At 36.8% G+C, this 15,575-nt stretch overlaps 2 protein-coding genes across 3 annotated transcripts; one reads left to right on the forward strand and one right to left on the reverse strand.

Moving 5' to 3' along the window:
- Positions 1-5,645: 5,645 nt before the first annotated feature.
- Positions 5,646-7,525, forward strand: LOC137720089 (probable mannitol dehydrogenase). Its single transcript, XM_068459100.1, has 5 exons — positions 5,646-5,781; positions 5,870-5,983; positions 6,118-6,631; positions 6,753-6,906; positions 7,076-7,525. Exons 1-5 carry the CDS (start codon positions 5,684-5,686, stop codon positions 7,279-7,281), a joined length of 1,086 nt encoding a protein of 361 aa, XP_068315201.1. The 5' UTR covers positions 5,646-5,683; the 3' UTR covers positions 7,282-7,525.
- An 820-nt stretch (positions 7,526-8,345) lies between these two features.
- On the reverse strand, positions 8,346-12,742 carry LOC137720088 (elongator complex protein 4). Of its 2 annotated transcripts, none has more exons than XM_068459097.1 (9): positions 12,619-12,742; positions 11,338-11,556; positions 10,979-11,205; positions 10,805-10,874; positions 10,551-10,707; positions 9,875-9,953; positions 9,466-9,625; positions 9,296-9,387; positions 8,346-8,766 (listed from the first exon to the last, which is right to left on the reverse strand). In XM_068459097.1, exons 2-9 carry the CDS (start codon positions 11,468-11,470, stop codon positions 8,599-8,601), a joined length of 1,086 nt encoding a protein of 361 aa, XP_068315198.1. In that variant the 5' UTR covers positions 11,471-11,556; positions 12,619-12,742; the 3' UTR covers positions 8,346-8,598. The 2 variants fall into 2 exon arrangements, with proteins under 2 accessions (XP_068315198.1, XP_068315200.1); XM_068459099.1 differs by having other exon boundaries at positions 11,338-11,550; positions 12,619-12,740.
- Positions 12,743-15,575: the final 2,833 nt, after the last annotated feature.

A 15,575-nucleotide genomic window follows, 5' to 3' on the forward strand; every position in this document is an offset into this window, starting at 1 on the left:
AGTAGAAGATCCGTTTACGAGTGTTTGCATATTTTTCGCACTTGTAAATTAATTATTATAATTTTTTTAATGTGTTTGATATTTTTAAATTACTTGATATTTTTATTTTTAATGTTTTTTTATAATTTTTTTAATCTCAATCTTTGGTTGTAGTATACTATAAAAATAAATAAATAAAACTTAAGTTTTCAAAATGTATATAGAATAATAATACAATAATAATAATTATTAATAAGCAATATATATATATATATATATATACATTATATCTATTGTATTTTATAGTAACTTTTTTTAGTAGTTTAAAAAATAAAAATCATAAATTTTTTTTCTTCTTATCGTGTCCAAACATGTTACCCATGTGTCACTCTCGTGTAAACATGTTAAGGACCCGTTATTATTGGGTTCTTATTGTGTGACCCGATAACGACCCGATTAGTTATCGTGTTGATCCAAAACCCGTTATTTTCATGTCGTTTACATATCATGTTAACGGGTCTTATAAGAAATTGCCATGTCTACCTATCACCAACCAATATCGACAAGCCACCACACCTTTTCCGCCTCTCACCACTCCACCAACACCCAATTTTTTAAATTTCTAATTCTTTATAATGTTCTAATTGATATAAGTTTTCTGATATACTCCAAATTATTAATATAGGATTCTATTAAAATTGACGTGTATTGGATGAAACTTTTAGATTCATAATAGATTGTAGTTATTGTTATGATTATTAGAATATAATTTATGATATTTTTATTGTACTTTGATCATGTGTTAGTTTATATATGTGTGAGTGTTTGTGTGTGTTCCAATACACTTTTAGATTCATAATAGATTGTAGATAATAGTATGATTATTAGAATGTAATTTATGATTTTTTATTTATAGTACTTTGATCATGATACTACTACAAATTTTTACATACATGACACATTTTATGAGTCATGTTAAAAGTTTAATGACGCAAGGGTTTAGCGTCATCTTTGTGGGTGTCATTAAAGATATTTTTTATGACGTTGAAAGAGTGTCATGTATTACTTTTAAGGACGCCTAACAAGCGTCATTGAATTAAGAACTTGTGTCATCTATTACCATTTAAGACATGAAATAAGTGTCATAAACATAGGAATGAGTGTCATGGTATACTAATCATGACACACGCACAATGTTATGCATAGCTTTTAGAGACACATAACAAGCGTCATTGAATTAAAAAAGCATGTCATCTATTTCAATTTGAGATGTAGAATATATGTCATAAATAGAGGAATGAGCGTCATGGTATAGTAAACATGACATATGTATAGCGTCATGTACTATAGCACTGCAGCGTCATTGAATATTACCCATGACACACAAAGCGTGTCATAAATGATTCAATACATGTCCTAAAATATGTATGATGGCATATATAAGAAGACTTACATAATTCATCCAAGAAGCAAGATATTTACCTCAAATTAAACAATATTGCTTCATAAATTTGTAATTCATCCACTACCAAAGTATTACAAAAGACAATATAATGTGTAGAGTTTCCTACTAAACTAAAACTAGTTCACTTAATTTAAATTTCACAAACTAGCTAATCTAGTGTTTCATCTATTGGGATGAAGTCATCAACATACTCAGCCCACTCTATTCTTAATGCATCAATTTCCTGTTGAGTGTATGTAGCTTTTTCTTTGAACTGCAACAAATCACAACCAAAAGAGAACATGTCACGACAAAAACTAATTTCAATCATTTAACTAATAAGGATGTGGTCAATTAGCATCAACTAGCCCAGAAAGAACAAGGGTTCTCTACTCGTATTTTTCGCTAATGTGTTTTTTTTTTTTCACTCGGTATAGAGCTAATAAAACGTCAAGCGGTCCAGCAAAAGATTTAAACTTTAAAGGTCTCATCTTGATGGTAAATAACACCAAGCTCAAACACAAAATGGCTTAACAAAATCAGATCTGAACCTATTTATTTATCACATTCAAACGCAAACTAAAGATAGATTAGCATTACAATTTTATTGAAGACAAAAAATAAATCAAGAATTAGAATCTGAATCCAGACAAGGAAAACAAAAACAAACCCATTGATGACTTGAATCAACTCAATACACGAATACCCATGATGGTTTTGATGAGCTAAAATCCAATTGGGCATCTTTTGGAAGATTCAAAAGTTCCAATTTCTATTGTAATTAACTTTAATTAAACACTACAAATCACGCTAACAACAATCCATCTCATCATCAATAATGTGAACATTCAAGTAATTTAGTATAGTTATGCCGATTTCCTTCATGAGTTGCCAATGATTTGAGTAAAAACCATCATTAGTTGTAAATTAATTTGCCTAAACTATAAATTACACACAAAGAACTAATACTAATAAGATAGTAGCGAATACACCCGCTTAAGTGCTCTTTGTAATAGTAGTACTAACCTTGGTAATAATTGAGCAGTTCGGATCATCAATGATTTCCTTCATGTATTTCATCACATAATATCCACATTCTACAGTTCCTTCTTGCAAAGGGCACTGCATATACAAATAACAAAGTATAAAATGTAAGTTAGTCAGATTAATTTAAAGTCAAAACACAATGTTCCTCACCTTTACTACTTTCCAATTGATATTTTTCAACCCTTTATTCCCTTTTGAGCTTTAAACATCTTCAGTGATCTGCACATAGAGGATAAGAACACATGAATATATTCAAATCTTGAAATGCATGAAATAAGGACAAACGTATATCCAAATACTTACAGTTCAACAATGTCCTTCATTCCAAGATCTATCTGTATCCAATTAAGTGAGTCCATATAATACACTAATTCCTCGTAGGGGTCAATAATATCCAACAACCAATGAAACCTACAAAACATAAATAATTGCATTCTTTATTACACAATGGTCAACTGCTGATTTGTTAGGAACAAAAAAATTCAAACACATAGTACTAATAACCCTTTGTTATACGGAGCAAAAATTAATTGTCCTTTTTTGCAGTTCTGTAATCTAAGAGCCATTGCATTTGATCTTTGTTCCTTTCTGCCGGCCTTTTGAGGGATTCTGCCAGGATCTACAAATCCAAACAATCCATCAAGATTGTTCTTCTAAAACAGTTATATTGATTGATATTAGAATAAAACATATAACGAGATTGCATGAGGGCACAATATATAAACTGTTGTAGGCTAAAGATAAAAAACAGAAGCAGAGCTTATGAGGAGTTTTATCAAACATGTGGTGTGCTATAAACACCAACTCCCACAAGAACACACAATCTAAAGATTTTTTTTTTTTTTGTTTTTTTAAAGGATAAAAGTAATAGTTAATATAATTCAGAATTGGTATTAAGGGGATCACAAAGTTTTTTAAAAAAAAACCAATGATCAATCTCGTTATCCAACATAGCAAATGACAAGGCTAAACTACAATTTGTACAACAACTACTTTAGCAAATGTCAAGGCTAAACTAAAATCTGTCCAGCCACGTAGCTCGGACTAATCAATACAACTTCACAAAAGAGATTAATATAGAAACTATTTTCTAGAAAACCCATAACCATTCCAACAAACTTACCATACACAATTAGGTTTTGAGTGAAATTTGGGGAAAACAATCAATCTGGTTAATGAAGACTGTGGGCGTCCCAGAGAGAGAGAAAGAGAGGGAGAGATAGAAAGACAGTGAGTACTCGCGATGAAGACTGTGTGATGAAGACTGTGGGCGTCCCAGAGAGAGAGAAATAGAGGGAGAGATAGAAAGACAGTGAGTCTTCCGTCTTGAGGAGAAAGAGAGCGTTGATATTTCATTCTCTATCTGGGAGTTGGCTGGGAGTGGGTTGGGTAGTGGAGTGAATGAGTCGTGGGGGCTAAGGAAGTTTTGAGGAATTCACGCAACGCTCTTCTTTTTTATAAATCATTCCCATTGGTTTTTTTAGTTGCGTCATCAATTTATTTTAATAACGTTTTTAATAAAAAAATGTCATTAAAAAATTTAGTAAGTGTCATGAAAGCTCTATTTTGTAGTAGTTAGTTTTTACAATGCCATAGTTCAACTTCAATTTTGGATGGTCCAAATCCTATTCCACAAAGTTCAACTCTAATATTGAGATCACCCGATATTAGAATCTTGGATCCGGCACTGTCTATTAGTGATGTGATACACTATTATATATTCTAAAACAATCAACTATGGCCATGGAAAATGAATAGTTCATCCCCTGCAAATTTAACACGTCTTGTATAATAAAGGACTTGCCATAAATTACTTTCAAATTGTGTCGAATGGGTCATTGATCGTATATTTGTGAAAGCGTCTATAATTCCCGAATTCGGTCACTTCACTTTTACTATTTTGGGTTGGCTAGGAATTAGGCATAGGGTTAGCATCTTCATTTGCACGGTAACATCATTGACAACGACGAGCTGTGTGGCCTCTGTGTGTTCTTCGAGTTCAGTTGTGCAAGACCTAGACAATTACAATACAATCCAAAGTTGTTTTAAATATTACTACCACTAATATATTGGGAAGCAAAACATAATTGGTAATTAATTTCGTTGCGCACCTGTGTCTAGATGTGGACAATTCTTCTTGCCACTGGTGCATCTCCGATATTGACTTCGCTTCTCTTTTGTACTTGTTTTTTACGCTGATTTCCTTTTAACTTCAATTATATCTTTAAGCACCTCCGTTTGAGAACTCCTACCTCCCTCTTCATTTTCTTTTTCTTTTTTCGACCACGGCTATCACTAACCAAAGAGTCTGGCTTTATTCCGAAGAATTTCAACGGTCTCCACATATTGGGCGTGGCATGATTGGTTCAACGGTCTCCACTGTCCATCAAGAATGAAAAATACTTACTAGCCACTTGCGCTAGTAATCATTGATTCACTTTTTGATATTTACTTAAGATGGAATAGAATAATTTATCTAGAAATTAATTTGGTAAATCCAAATTAAAAAGCACCCCTAAAAGCAGCAAATTTTGGGGGAAATGGATTATGTATAATGCTGCCACCAGGAATTCCATGTTCCTCAACATACTACATTGGAAGGATAGGCTCTTTGCATGCTGACTTTTATTATTATTATTATTATTATTATTAATCTTTTAATATAGAAAGTTTTACCGTGCTTTGATAATGGATTGGTTTCTTCTTTTGTATATTTTAAGTATCGCATAAGGTGATAGAACATTTTTACTTCCCAAGTCGAATAACATGTCAAAATATATTCGATGATCCCAAACACTTCAATGGATTTCGAACTCAAACATTTACTTGCTTTTTATCATACCAACCTATTAGATGGTTTGTATGATGACTTTAATATAAAATGATTTCATTGTTTTTTGTCAGTAGTAGAACATAATGATTAAGGGTCAGGCAACTTTTAAATGGAGATCGGTATTAGCGTAAGCCATTACGTAGTGGCAATGGAATGACGTCAGCAAACCATTTGGAAAGTTCAAAGAGAAACGGAATATTTAGAAGACCCGCTTTTGAGTTATGATTTCGCTCATCCGGTATGTCATCCCAGCCAAACTCCATGTACATATAAATAGCACCCAGCCCCTCCCCAAATCTAGCAATTCCCACTCTCTCTCTCTCTCTCTCTCTCTCTCGTTCTACTGGCCAAAGCTCAGATACAAATTAATCAAGGGAAAAATGGTGATGTCTACAGAACAAGAACACCCCAAGAAAGCCTTTGGTTGGGCTGCCAGGGATTCATCTGGCGTTTTCTCTCCCTTCAAATTCTCAAGAAGGTCAGTATTAATACAAACTTCATCATCGAGTTCTTGTTTAATCAATCTTTTTATACGTTCTCTGAAAATTGCGTTCTTTTGGTTGCAGAGAAACGGGCGATAATGATGTGATGTTCAAAGTGTTATACTGTGGGATATGTCATTCGGACGTCCACATGGCCAAGAACGAATGGGGAATTTCTACCTATCCATTGGTTCCCGGGTACATACTAAACTTTCATTTTAAATGCTACAAGTACTGATGCCAAATAGTACATTGTAGAATGAACACATATGTAAGTATCTGAATTTGGATTTGGTATCCAAAACTAATGGAATATGAACTGGACAATGCAGACATGAAATTGTTGGTGTAGTGACGGAGGTAGGGAGCAGAGTACAAAAATTCAATGTCGGAGACAAGGTAGGTGTTGGAAGCATGGTGGGATCATGTACATCTTGTGAAAATTGTACCAACAATCTTGAAAATTACTGCCCCGAATGGATAATCACTTTTGGTGCCAAGTACTACGACGGAACCCCCACATATGGAGGTTACTCTGACATCATGGTGGCCAATGAGCACTTTGTAGTCCGTATCCCAGAAACCCTTCCCCTTGATGCAGCGGCTCCTCTTCTATGTGCGGGGATTACAACTTACAGCCCCTTGAGATATTTCGGACTTGACAAACCCGGTATGCATGTTGGTGTGGTGGGTTTAGGCGGTCTAGGCCATGTGGCTGTCAAGTTTGCTAAGGCTATGGGGGTTAAGGTGACTGTCATCAGTACCTCCCCTAATAAGAAAGAAGAAGCAATTGAACATCTCTGTGCTGATTCGTTTTTGGTCAGCCGCGATGAAGATCAGATGCAGGTAAGATGATTATTAATTTAAACAAGTTTGTGCATGTAGTGATTCAAGTTTATTTGAAGTGTGTAGGGGTGACTGACCTTTTTCTTGTTTTTATTTTTTATTTTTTGTGTGGATTTTTTAGGCTGCCATTGGCACATTGGATGGTATCATTGACACGGTTTCTGCAGTCCACCCTCTATTGCCTTTGATTGGTTTGTTGAAGTCTCACGGAAAGCTAGTGATGGTTGGAGCACTAGAGAAGCCTCTTGAGCTTCCAGTTTTTCCTTTGCTCGTGGGTAAGCATGCATAAAAAATAATGCATCGACATGTTTACTTTTGTTTCCTCTATACAACGATTTATTCCCACTGCGGGATGTAGGATTTGTGGTATGAAGTGTTTACTTTTTAAACTTTGGAATGTCTTCGGCGGCAACTTGTTTACAAGAGTGCATTTTGCAATTGCAGGAAGGAAGATAGTAGCTGGGAGTGGCATTGGGGGCATGAAGGAGACGCAAGAGATGATTGATTTCGCAGCCAAGCACAGCATAACAGCTGATATTGAGGTTATCCCAATGGATTATGTGAACATTGCCATGGAGCGCCTTCTTAAAGGAGATGTCAGATATCGATTTGTCATCGATATTGGAAACACATTGAAGTCTACCTTGTAGATTTTGCATCGATGCATGGTACAAATGATGCCCCTTGGGAGATCGAATGGAAATCGAGTTCGCATTCAAGCTGTCGCTTTTTCGGGTTTTTTCCCCTTTCTTTTCTGAAGAATGGTTCTGGTTTTTTTTTTATGTTTTATGTCACATTATGAGCGGAATGTATTGATGTATTTTGAATTAATGAATAAACAAGATTATGATCTTTATAAACGGTCAGTCATCCGGAAGCAAAATGGTGCTCGTGTTGGTAACTATTCTAGTGATCTCACTTTAGATTCTTCAAGAACTTGATCAACCAAGTCCTAGACGTACTCCTAGCAAAGAAGAGACTTTAAGTGTCTTCGAGTTTATATTTTCCTTGCGGGATTAGGATTAAGTGATCAGCAAAACTAAACTCTCTTTTGGATTTTCAACGACACCGTTTGTTTGACATAAGTGAGTAAAATGAGAATTAATATGTTCAACCCGCCATCATTTTTTTTTTGGATTTTCAATGACACAATTTGTTTGCTATGGCACCATATTGATTCGTAATTTTAACTTTTGACGGCTCACACGATATAACTTTAAGAAATTCTTCCAACCACCACTCAAAGCTCTTGGTCTTTTCCGTTTTTCAGGAATCCACAACCCCATACCGTTGTTTGATTAATTATTCACTCCTAACAAAGGAGCAAACATCAACCCCTACACATTGTGTTGGATGCAGTGTCAAACACAATCACATCACCAAAATGGTCAAAACCACGTCTTGACTTAGCATCCGCCTAAAAGAAATTGTCTAGTATTCCACATTCGTCAATCTCCATTTTGAAATAGTATGACTCGATTTTATCTTTCTCGTCCTCAAAATGCTGCCAAGCAACTTAACAAAATAAACCCCACCTTGCCAACAGAAGAGTCGCCAGGCCTAGACGAGGACATCCATTCAAAGACATCCGCTGCAAAGGCACCCGTCAAAATGGAATGAATCAGACCCCGACCGGGCACTGGGACTTCTATGGGGCGGGTGGGCGACATGGGAGGCTCTCTCTGGAGAGAATGTTGCTCAAAGAAGATGGGTGTTGTAGCAAATACTAATACATCCATTGAACTAAGTAAACACAAACTTGTAAAACACGACCTGTTGAAACATTGATCAGAGAAATAAACAACTCCGAAATTCTAATTCTTGCTATTGCTTTCGCTAAAACAAAACATTTTGTAGAAACACAAGGAGCTATTTGCCATCATGGTTGATGGCTGACTCTTAGAGTTGAGTTAACAAGCTGAATTTTTTTATCAGTGACATCTCAAAAGAGGAATATAAGTAGGGAGTTAAAAATCAAGAGCCCCAGTTTTGGAGGAGACAGAACAACTACCCGAAGTGCCATACGAACTCCCACTTGAACCATCGATTGGGGCTTGGTTTAGACATTCTAAAACCATAAACCTCCGCCTTTTCAACTTCATTGAGTACGTTGTTGCCTCAAGGATCACAGGAACCTGCTGACACAGTAGAAACCATGAATAATAAAACACATAAGCAACAGTACAGCAAAGGAAGTCGATTTCCAAATCAGTTATTCCATTTGAACCCCTTCTATTCTAATTTTAACATCTTGAGTTTTCATAACATCTTAAATCCAACATAGATTGGCTACTCTAAGTGAAACAATGTGGCTGCAAGATGAAGAAAAAAACATGATACGGGGATAAAAGGTTGGCTTCGTAGCGGTAACAAGGAGTGGGCTACAACAGCGAGGCACAACGCCAGACGGTGGTGTTGTAAGAGGGGAGTGCAAAGGCCCCCTATAATATGGGTGTGCGAGCGTTTAATCTAAGTTAACAGGAAAAGCTATAGTACCAAAGCAATTCTAAGGATGACTGGATGGTGGGTCATGCAGGTGCATGTTTACAAATTCATGGCAAGTGCATAAATGCTATTCATTTTTGCAACAAAAAAAAGAAAAAGGAGAGACAGAAATTGATTCATACAGTTTTAGATCTTGGTAGAAGTACAGTCTTGCAGTACCTGTGTGTTAATCTGTGCTACCTTGTGCACATTGAGAAGCCCTACCATGTCCTGGTAACCAGTAAGGAGCTTTTCCAATTCCTTGTCCTCGTCTGAATGGATGATTCATGTGGATTATTATTGGAGAAATATTTGACAGTGCAAAAACAAGTGTGAACACAGATATTAACCTGGAATTGCTTTGACTGACAGCAAGGTGTCTGCCATGTGCTGCCATCTTATAGAGAAGGATGGCAAAAGAAGACTAGGTGGAAATGTCACAACAGCAACTGCATTTGAAGATCTGACCATGGCTCTTAGAGATCTAAGAAAGGAAAGCATGTCCCATTCCTGCAATGCGACATTACTACGCTCAACTTAAGTAGTATATTCATCATGCTTCCGGCATAAAATTCCAAGGACTTTGATATAACAAGGAAATGTCGTTATCTATCATATTATTCTAATAAAAGTTTTCGAAAAGGAGAAGGCATACAAACTCCTAACAACAAAACTGCAGAGCAAAGGAACCAAGAAGCGGGTGTAAATCAGAGGCCCCATGCAATTAAAACGGTAAGAGCAAATAGCAGGGCCACAAACCATGTCGGTATATTCACACTGTGGAGCACAGAATGATTGAATTGCAATACGACCAACGGAAGAAATGCTGCCATCACTTCTGCATATTCAGCCAAAAGAAGGGAGAAAATGTTAAGACCAAGTATAAAAACAAATTGAATAAAATAAAAACACATACAACCATGACCATCCGAAAAGACTTACGGATGGCCTCATTACAAGCCAATTAGTGAGGTTTTAATGAGAACTCTTAAGGACTCGAATTAAAAAAATTATACAAGAGGTCTTTAAAAATAAATAAGAAACCAATTAATCACAAAATCAGGTGGCGAACTCACGTGTTTTTAAGATAAGAGAGGTCATAACTTATAAACATAGTTGGCAACTAAATAAAGGTATGCAATAATTTCTTTCCTTGTATAAGCTACCAAAATCGGCCACCAAAGCCATTTCTATTTAAAGAATTTATATCAGACACAGGGTGGCTGCAATCTTTTATCCTCCTCACCCAAACCATTGAACCAAATTACACATGCACAAGCACACAAAAAAAACTTAGACTCACTAAATAGTAAATATTCGTGTCCACTATGAACAAAGCTAGTTTGACATTGTGAGAAACCAACTTCTATGCATTTAATTTCACCAAGCTATAAGTAACCTTTAGGCAGGAAAGCATAAGAGTACAGTACTCCACCTTGGAAATTGAGATAAAAAGGTTGCACAACGGTCATGAAGGGTAATCAGATTTGGAGAATCTTGAATGCTAACGCAATCTATACGCTTGCCGCTTAAAAATTTCCTTTCTAAGGGCTTCCGCAAGTCAAACTCACTGCAGAACTCATGTTTTCCATCTGGACAACAACATAACAAACTGCTCTTGAAATCTAAACCAGCCATGAGCCAACAAGACATATTTTGCACTAGATAAAATAAGAACAAACTTGCCACCTCTATCAACACTCTGTTGATTTTCACCAAAATACTTTTTATATTGCCAAGCTATCCTCAACCCTTTCTCCTGAAATTTTAGAAGAATATAGGAGAATTAATTTCTTAATGTTCACCCAACAAACCAAACTATTGAACAAATATGTGTACAGAAGAGCTGAAGAAGAGAACAACCTCATCAGGATCTCGATGACTAGACTTGTCATCTTTGGGTACCGCTGGGCTAGGCAAAGTACCAAGAAATTGCCGGGGTTCCTTGGATGGGCTTGCATAGAGAAGGGGTTGGTTGTGGACGAGTCCTTGAGACATAAAACTCCTAAGCAAAAGCATATGATGGGGTGCTTCTGCATCTTCCATCACCATAACTAGGCTTCCTAGAGAAAACCCACCACCTAAAATCTCTACAGACCAAAGACAGCAGTATAAAGATTTTCTAAATAAGATTATACTAATACAAAAAGAAATAATATCCGACCTAATCACTCCATCTCAGTTTAACAAATTCCAATTTGATGTTATAGATAGAAGATTACTGTCAAGGTCTGGTATCCCTGATGAAATAAACATTGTGCCATTGGGACCATGCTTTAGTCCAGGGATTTGTTGTGAGTTTGCAGCCAGAAAGTTCCGAGAGAAGCTACTTGTCCGTATCTTGGTCGCAGACATGGCTGCAGAAACACTATCTACCGCTCTCAATTAACAGCTCCCAAATATCAGGAGATGAAGATTGTGCCTGTCCTGATTACCTGCAGCTAAGATTTGCAGGAAGCAAAAATTTTCAGAAATGTTATCAGATATATAATAAACGTCACTGAATGACATAAGTAACAGCTACATGAACATAGAGTTTCGTGTTGAATCTTTACAAGAGGACTTACAACCACATAGAGACCATCCTCATCAAGAAAGTTGGAACTCTTATATTTGATAACTCAGAGCATTAACCCAGGTACTACAATGGGATTCCATCCAAAGGTCTTACATTCCACCTATAGGCTAATACTAAAACTTTATGGACTCATTTGATGTTTATGATTGGGTTGGCTCGGACAATTCACTAGATTCAATGAATGTTGAAGACAAATATGGATGTCAAATTGCATATTTTGTCCAAGACTCCAAGTGAAGGTACAAGATGGGGAAGCCATGATGAAAACTCGTCCCTCTCAATCCTACCATTTTTGTGAGGATTAGGAGAATAGTTTTCTTAATGACTTCTCCATCTTCTTCCTTCATTTGGACAAAACATGCAAGTTGGAATCCAAATTTTCATTCTGACATTCACTGACTTTAGTGGCTTGTGCAAGCCAAGCCAATCTTCAAACAAGGCCTATAAGAAAAGCTCAGATTTCATCTCTTCAGGTATTGCTCTAATGCTAAAGCTATCAGGGATTCTGTGTCTAGTGCTACAACCACGTAGAGAGAACATTTTTTCAACAAGAACAACCACCAGCCAACCGCATAAGTAAAAACCAAAGGGACATATAGTACCATGTCAAATCCTACCGACAAAAGGACATAAAACCACCCCGAGACCCTTTTCGAGAAGAATGCTGGAGTTCTAGTATTTCTACTTCTAGTAGTATGTAATAACTTAAAGCATTACAATTTGATTCCAACCAAAAGGGTTTAACAAAAGGAATCCCTATTTCCAGCATAAGGTACGCCTAATCTATCAAGTTCCTTCTATCAAACAGTTGGTGTGCACAGCAATCTAAACCAGACTCGGATATACATACACACAGAGAGACAGATATACATACATACATATATATATATATATATGGAGGTAAATTAAACTTCAGGAGTCTCACTCGGCCTTCTGTTCTTGGGGACTTCAATTCGACGTCCACTCCGATCAGTTGGTTGATTCCTTCGCTTTGCTTTCGCTTCTCGCTCGAAAAAGATGAGTCAGCAAAACCCCACGGTGTTGAACTAAGCATCGTCCCTGTGGGATGTTATTGACTTTTGAGACCGTTCAAGAAGCCCAACATTGTAACATTCAGCCCATGTACTCCGGCCCATTCGTATTCCCTACTTTTCTTATTTATTTATTTTTATTTAAGTTTTTGATAAAAATTAATTTTTAATTCAAGTGGCTTCGTAAGAGTAACTCCAACATTACAAAGGCCCCCTAGGGCAACTTACTATTGAATCCCCCCAGTGAACAGTAACTGCCTTTTGCATTTCCACCCCTAAACTGAATAGTCATGGTAATAGGCAATAAAATATTAATATTTTTTATTTTATAAAATAATACAAAATAATTTTATTTATAATTTCGGATAAGATTTTTCATTGTTCTCATTGTGGCACGTGTCATTATCCGATAAGATAATTTTTGGTGATAGATTTCAATAAGATTTTTATTCAATACCGTTGTGCCACATGTCGTTACCTTTTCAGAATCGTTAAGGATATATTTCCAATAAGATTTTTAACGAATCACGTCGCGCCACATGTCACAATCTGTTTACAATATTTAAGGATAGATTTCGATCAAATTTTTAACGAATGACGGCATGCCATGTGACATTATCTACAACCTAATCCTTTCTTTTTCCTCTATATAACCCACTATCCATCCTAAGAAATCACACACCAAAATCAAAATCTCTGTCATTGTTCGTAGTTTCTGCTTCCTTCTTACAATGTCTTCTTTAAGGATGTTGTGGGATATCGATGAGCAAGAGAAAGAATTGTTTAAGCAAGGAGAAGAAATGTTCAATCTCCAAGTGGGCGAAAATGACATGGAAGAGGAAGGGGATGAGGAGCGTAGAAGGAGAGATGATGAAGCAAGAAGCTAAAGAGCTTCACATTCCGGTCGAGTCATCCAAGCTGTGGTTTAGATGTCCAGGCCCAACCGTTTGCAAACATTGATAGAAGCAAGCAACGACGAGATACAGATCTTTTGGACGATTATTTTGTACGTAACAGTGCATTCCTTGACATGTACTTTAGACGTCGTTTTAGAATAGAACGACATTTGTTCAACAAAATCATGATTGCAGTTTGCAACCATGATTCTTACTTTGTGCAAAAGAAGGATGCGTTTGGTGTTATGGATCTCTTTCTTGAGCAAAAAATTACTGCTGCCTTGCGGATGCTTGCATATGGAACATTTACAGACTAAGTGGATGAGATAGCGAGGATGGGGAAATCAATCATTCTTGAGTCCCTGATGAGGTTTTGCTCCGCAATCGAATTTATCTACACCACAGAGTACCTCCGGAGACCTACTAAGATGGACTTGCAAAGGCTTCTGAAGAAGGGCCAGATGCAGGGTTTTCCTGGGATGATTGGAAGCACCGACTGTATGCACTGGAACTAGAAAAACTGTCCAAGTGCATGGCAATGAGCCTATGGGGACAGAAAATGAGCAAAAAGTATCATTTTAGAGGCGGTGGCATCATTTAATACGTGAATTTGGCAGGCTTTTTTGGATGTTCCGGGAGCTCAAAATGACCTCAATGTCCTTACCCAATCCCCAGTGTTCAACGATGTCCTACAAGGAAAAGCACCAAGAGTCACGTATTAGGTCAACGGACATAAGTACCATGGGCCATACTACCTAGCAGACGACATTTACCCAAGGTGGTCATCGTTTGTCAAAATAGTGTGACGTCCGTTAAGTGCAAAGGAAAAACACTTTGCAAGCTGTCAAGAGGGGTGTAGGAAGGATGTTGGAGCGTTGTTTTGGTATCCTCCAAGCTCGTTGGGCGATTGTCAGAGGTGCTGCCAGAATGTTTGATTTAGAGTCAATTTGATCCATCATAATGACGTGCATCATTCTTCATAACATGATTGTGGAAGATGAGTATGATTATGATACTGTTGATAAATATGAGTTAGACATGATGAACAATTCTAGAACATAAATATATTGTGTTCATGACGCCACTAAAGAACCTGTGCAACACGAGCCATTACAAAAAGATGGACGTTACAATGAAAGGCTCATTCAACGATATACTACATTTTACGACCCATATATGCACACTGCCCGGCAAATTGACTTGATAGAGCACCAGTGAATATTCACCTTGCCGAGCAAGTTCTTCCATACATTTTGCATAATCATTCTTGGAAGAACTTCCTTTTCTCTTTAAAGCCTTCTTACCTTGAGGCCTAATTAGATAACGAGTCAACCCCGATGCTTGTTCAGGGGGCGTTTCCGGCACTTCTTCTGTGTCTGTTTCATGAACATGCGAGACATGATTGGGCGTAGAATGTAGAGGGGTACTGTTCATGACAACTTCTGGACTAACATGCACAACTCTGAATTTAGGACAATCTTTGACAATATTCCAACATGCCCACTGGGTGAAAGATTTGTTTTTGTTTTTGGTTTTGGCATTATACCAAGTTTATGCTTGAAGTGTCTACACAATGCGGGAGAAGAAATAATTATAATCAAAGTAGCTAATGTAAATTGGGGTATAGTACAAACAAATAAATAATATATTGTTACCTAATATGTCCCCACTTCGAAGATTACTACTAGCTTATGCCAAGGCGTCTCTCCAAAGACTAAATGATTAGCTGAGTATTCTACAACTACTGGATATCGATTCCTTGGTTCTTTTCCTACCAATTTTCTCAAGAAAATTGGTATGAATAAGACTCCACATTTCTCACAACTACATCTCATTACCTGTAATCGGATCATAAGTAACTTCAACCCAGCTATAACACAACGTAACATTTTTAATAAGCGTCCAATTCATACTTGCATCATTAGTCATTTTATTGGAAACCAATTGGATTGAAA

The sequence above is a fragment of the Pyrus communis genome, chromosome 16, assembly GCF_963583255.1.
Source record: "Pyrus communis chromosome 16, drPyrComm1.1, whole genome shotgun sequence".
Classification (NCBI taxonomy): domain Eukaryota; kingdom Viridiplantae; phylum Streptophyta; class Magnoliopsida; order Rosales; family Rosaceae; genus Pyrus; species Pyrus communis.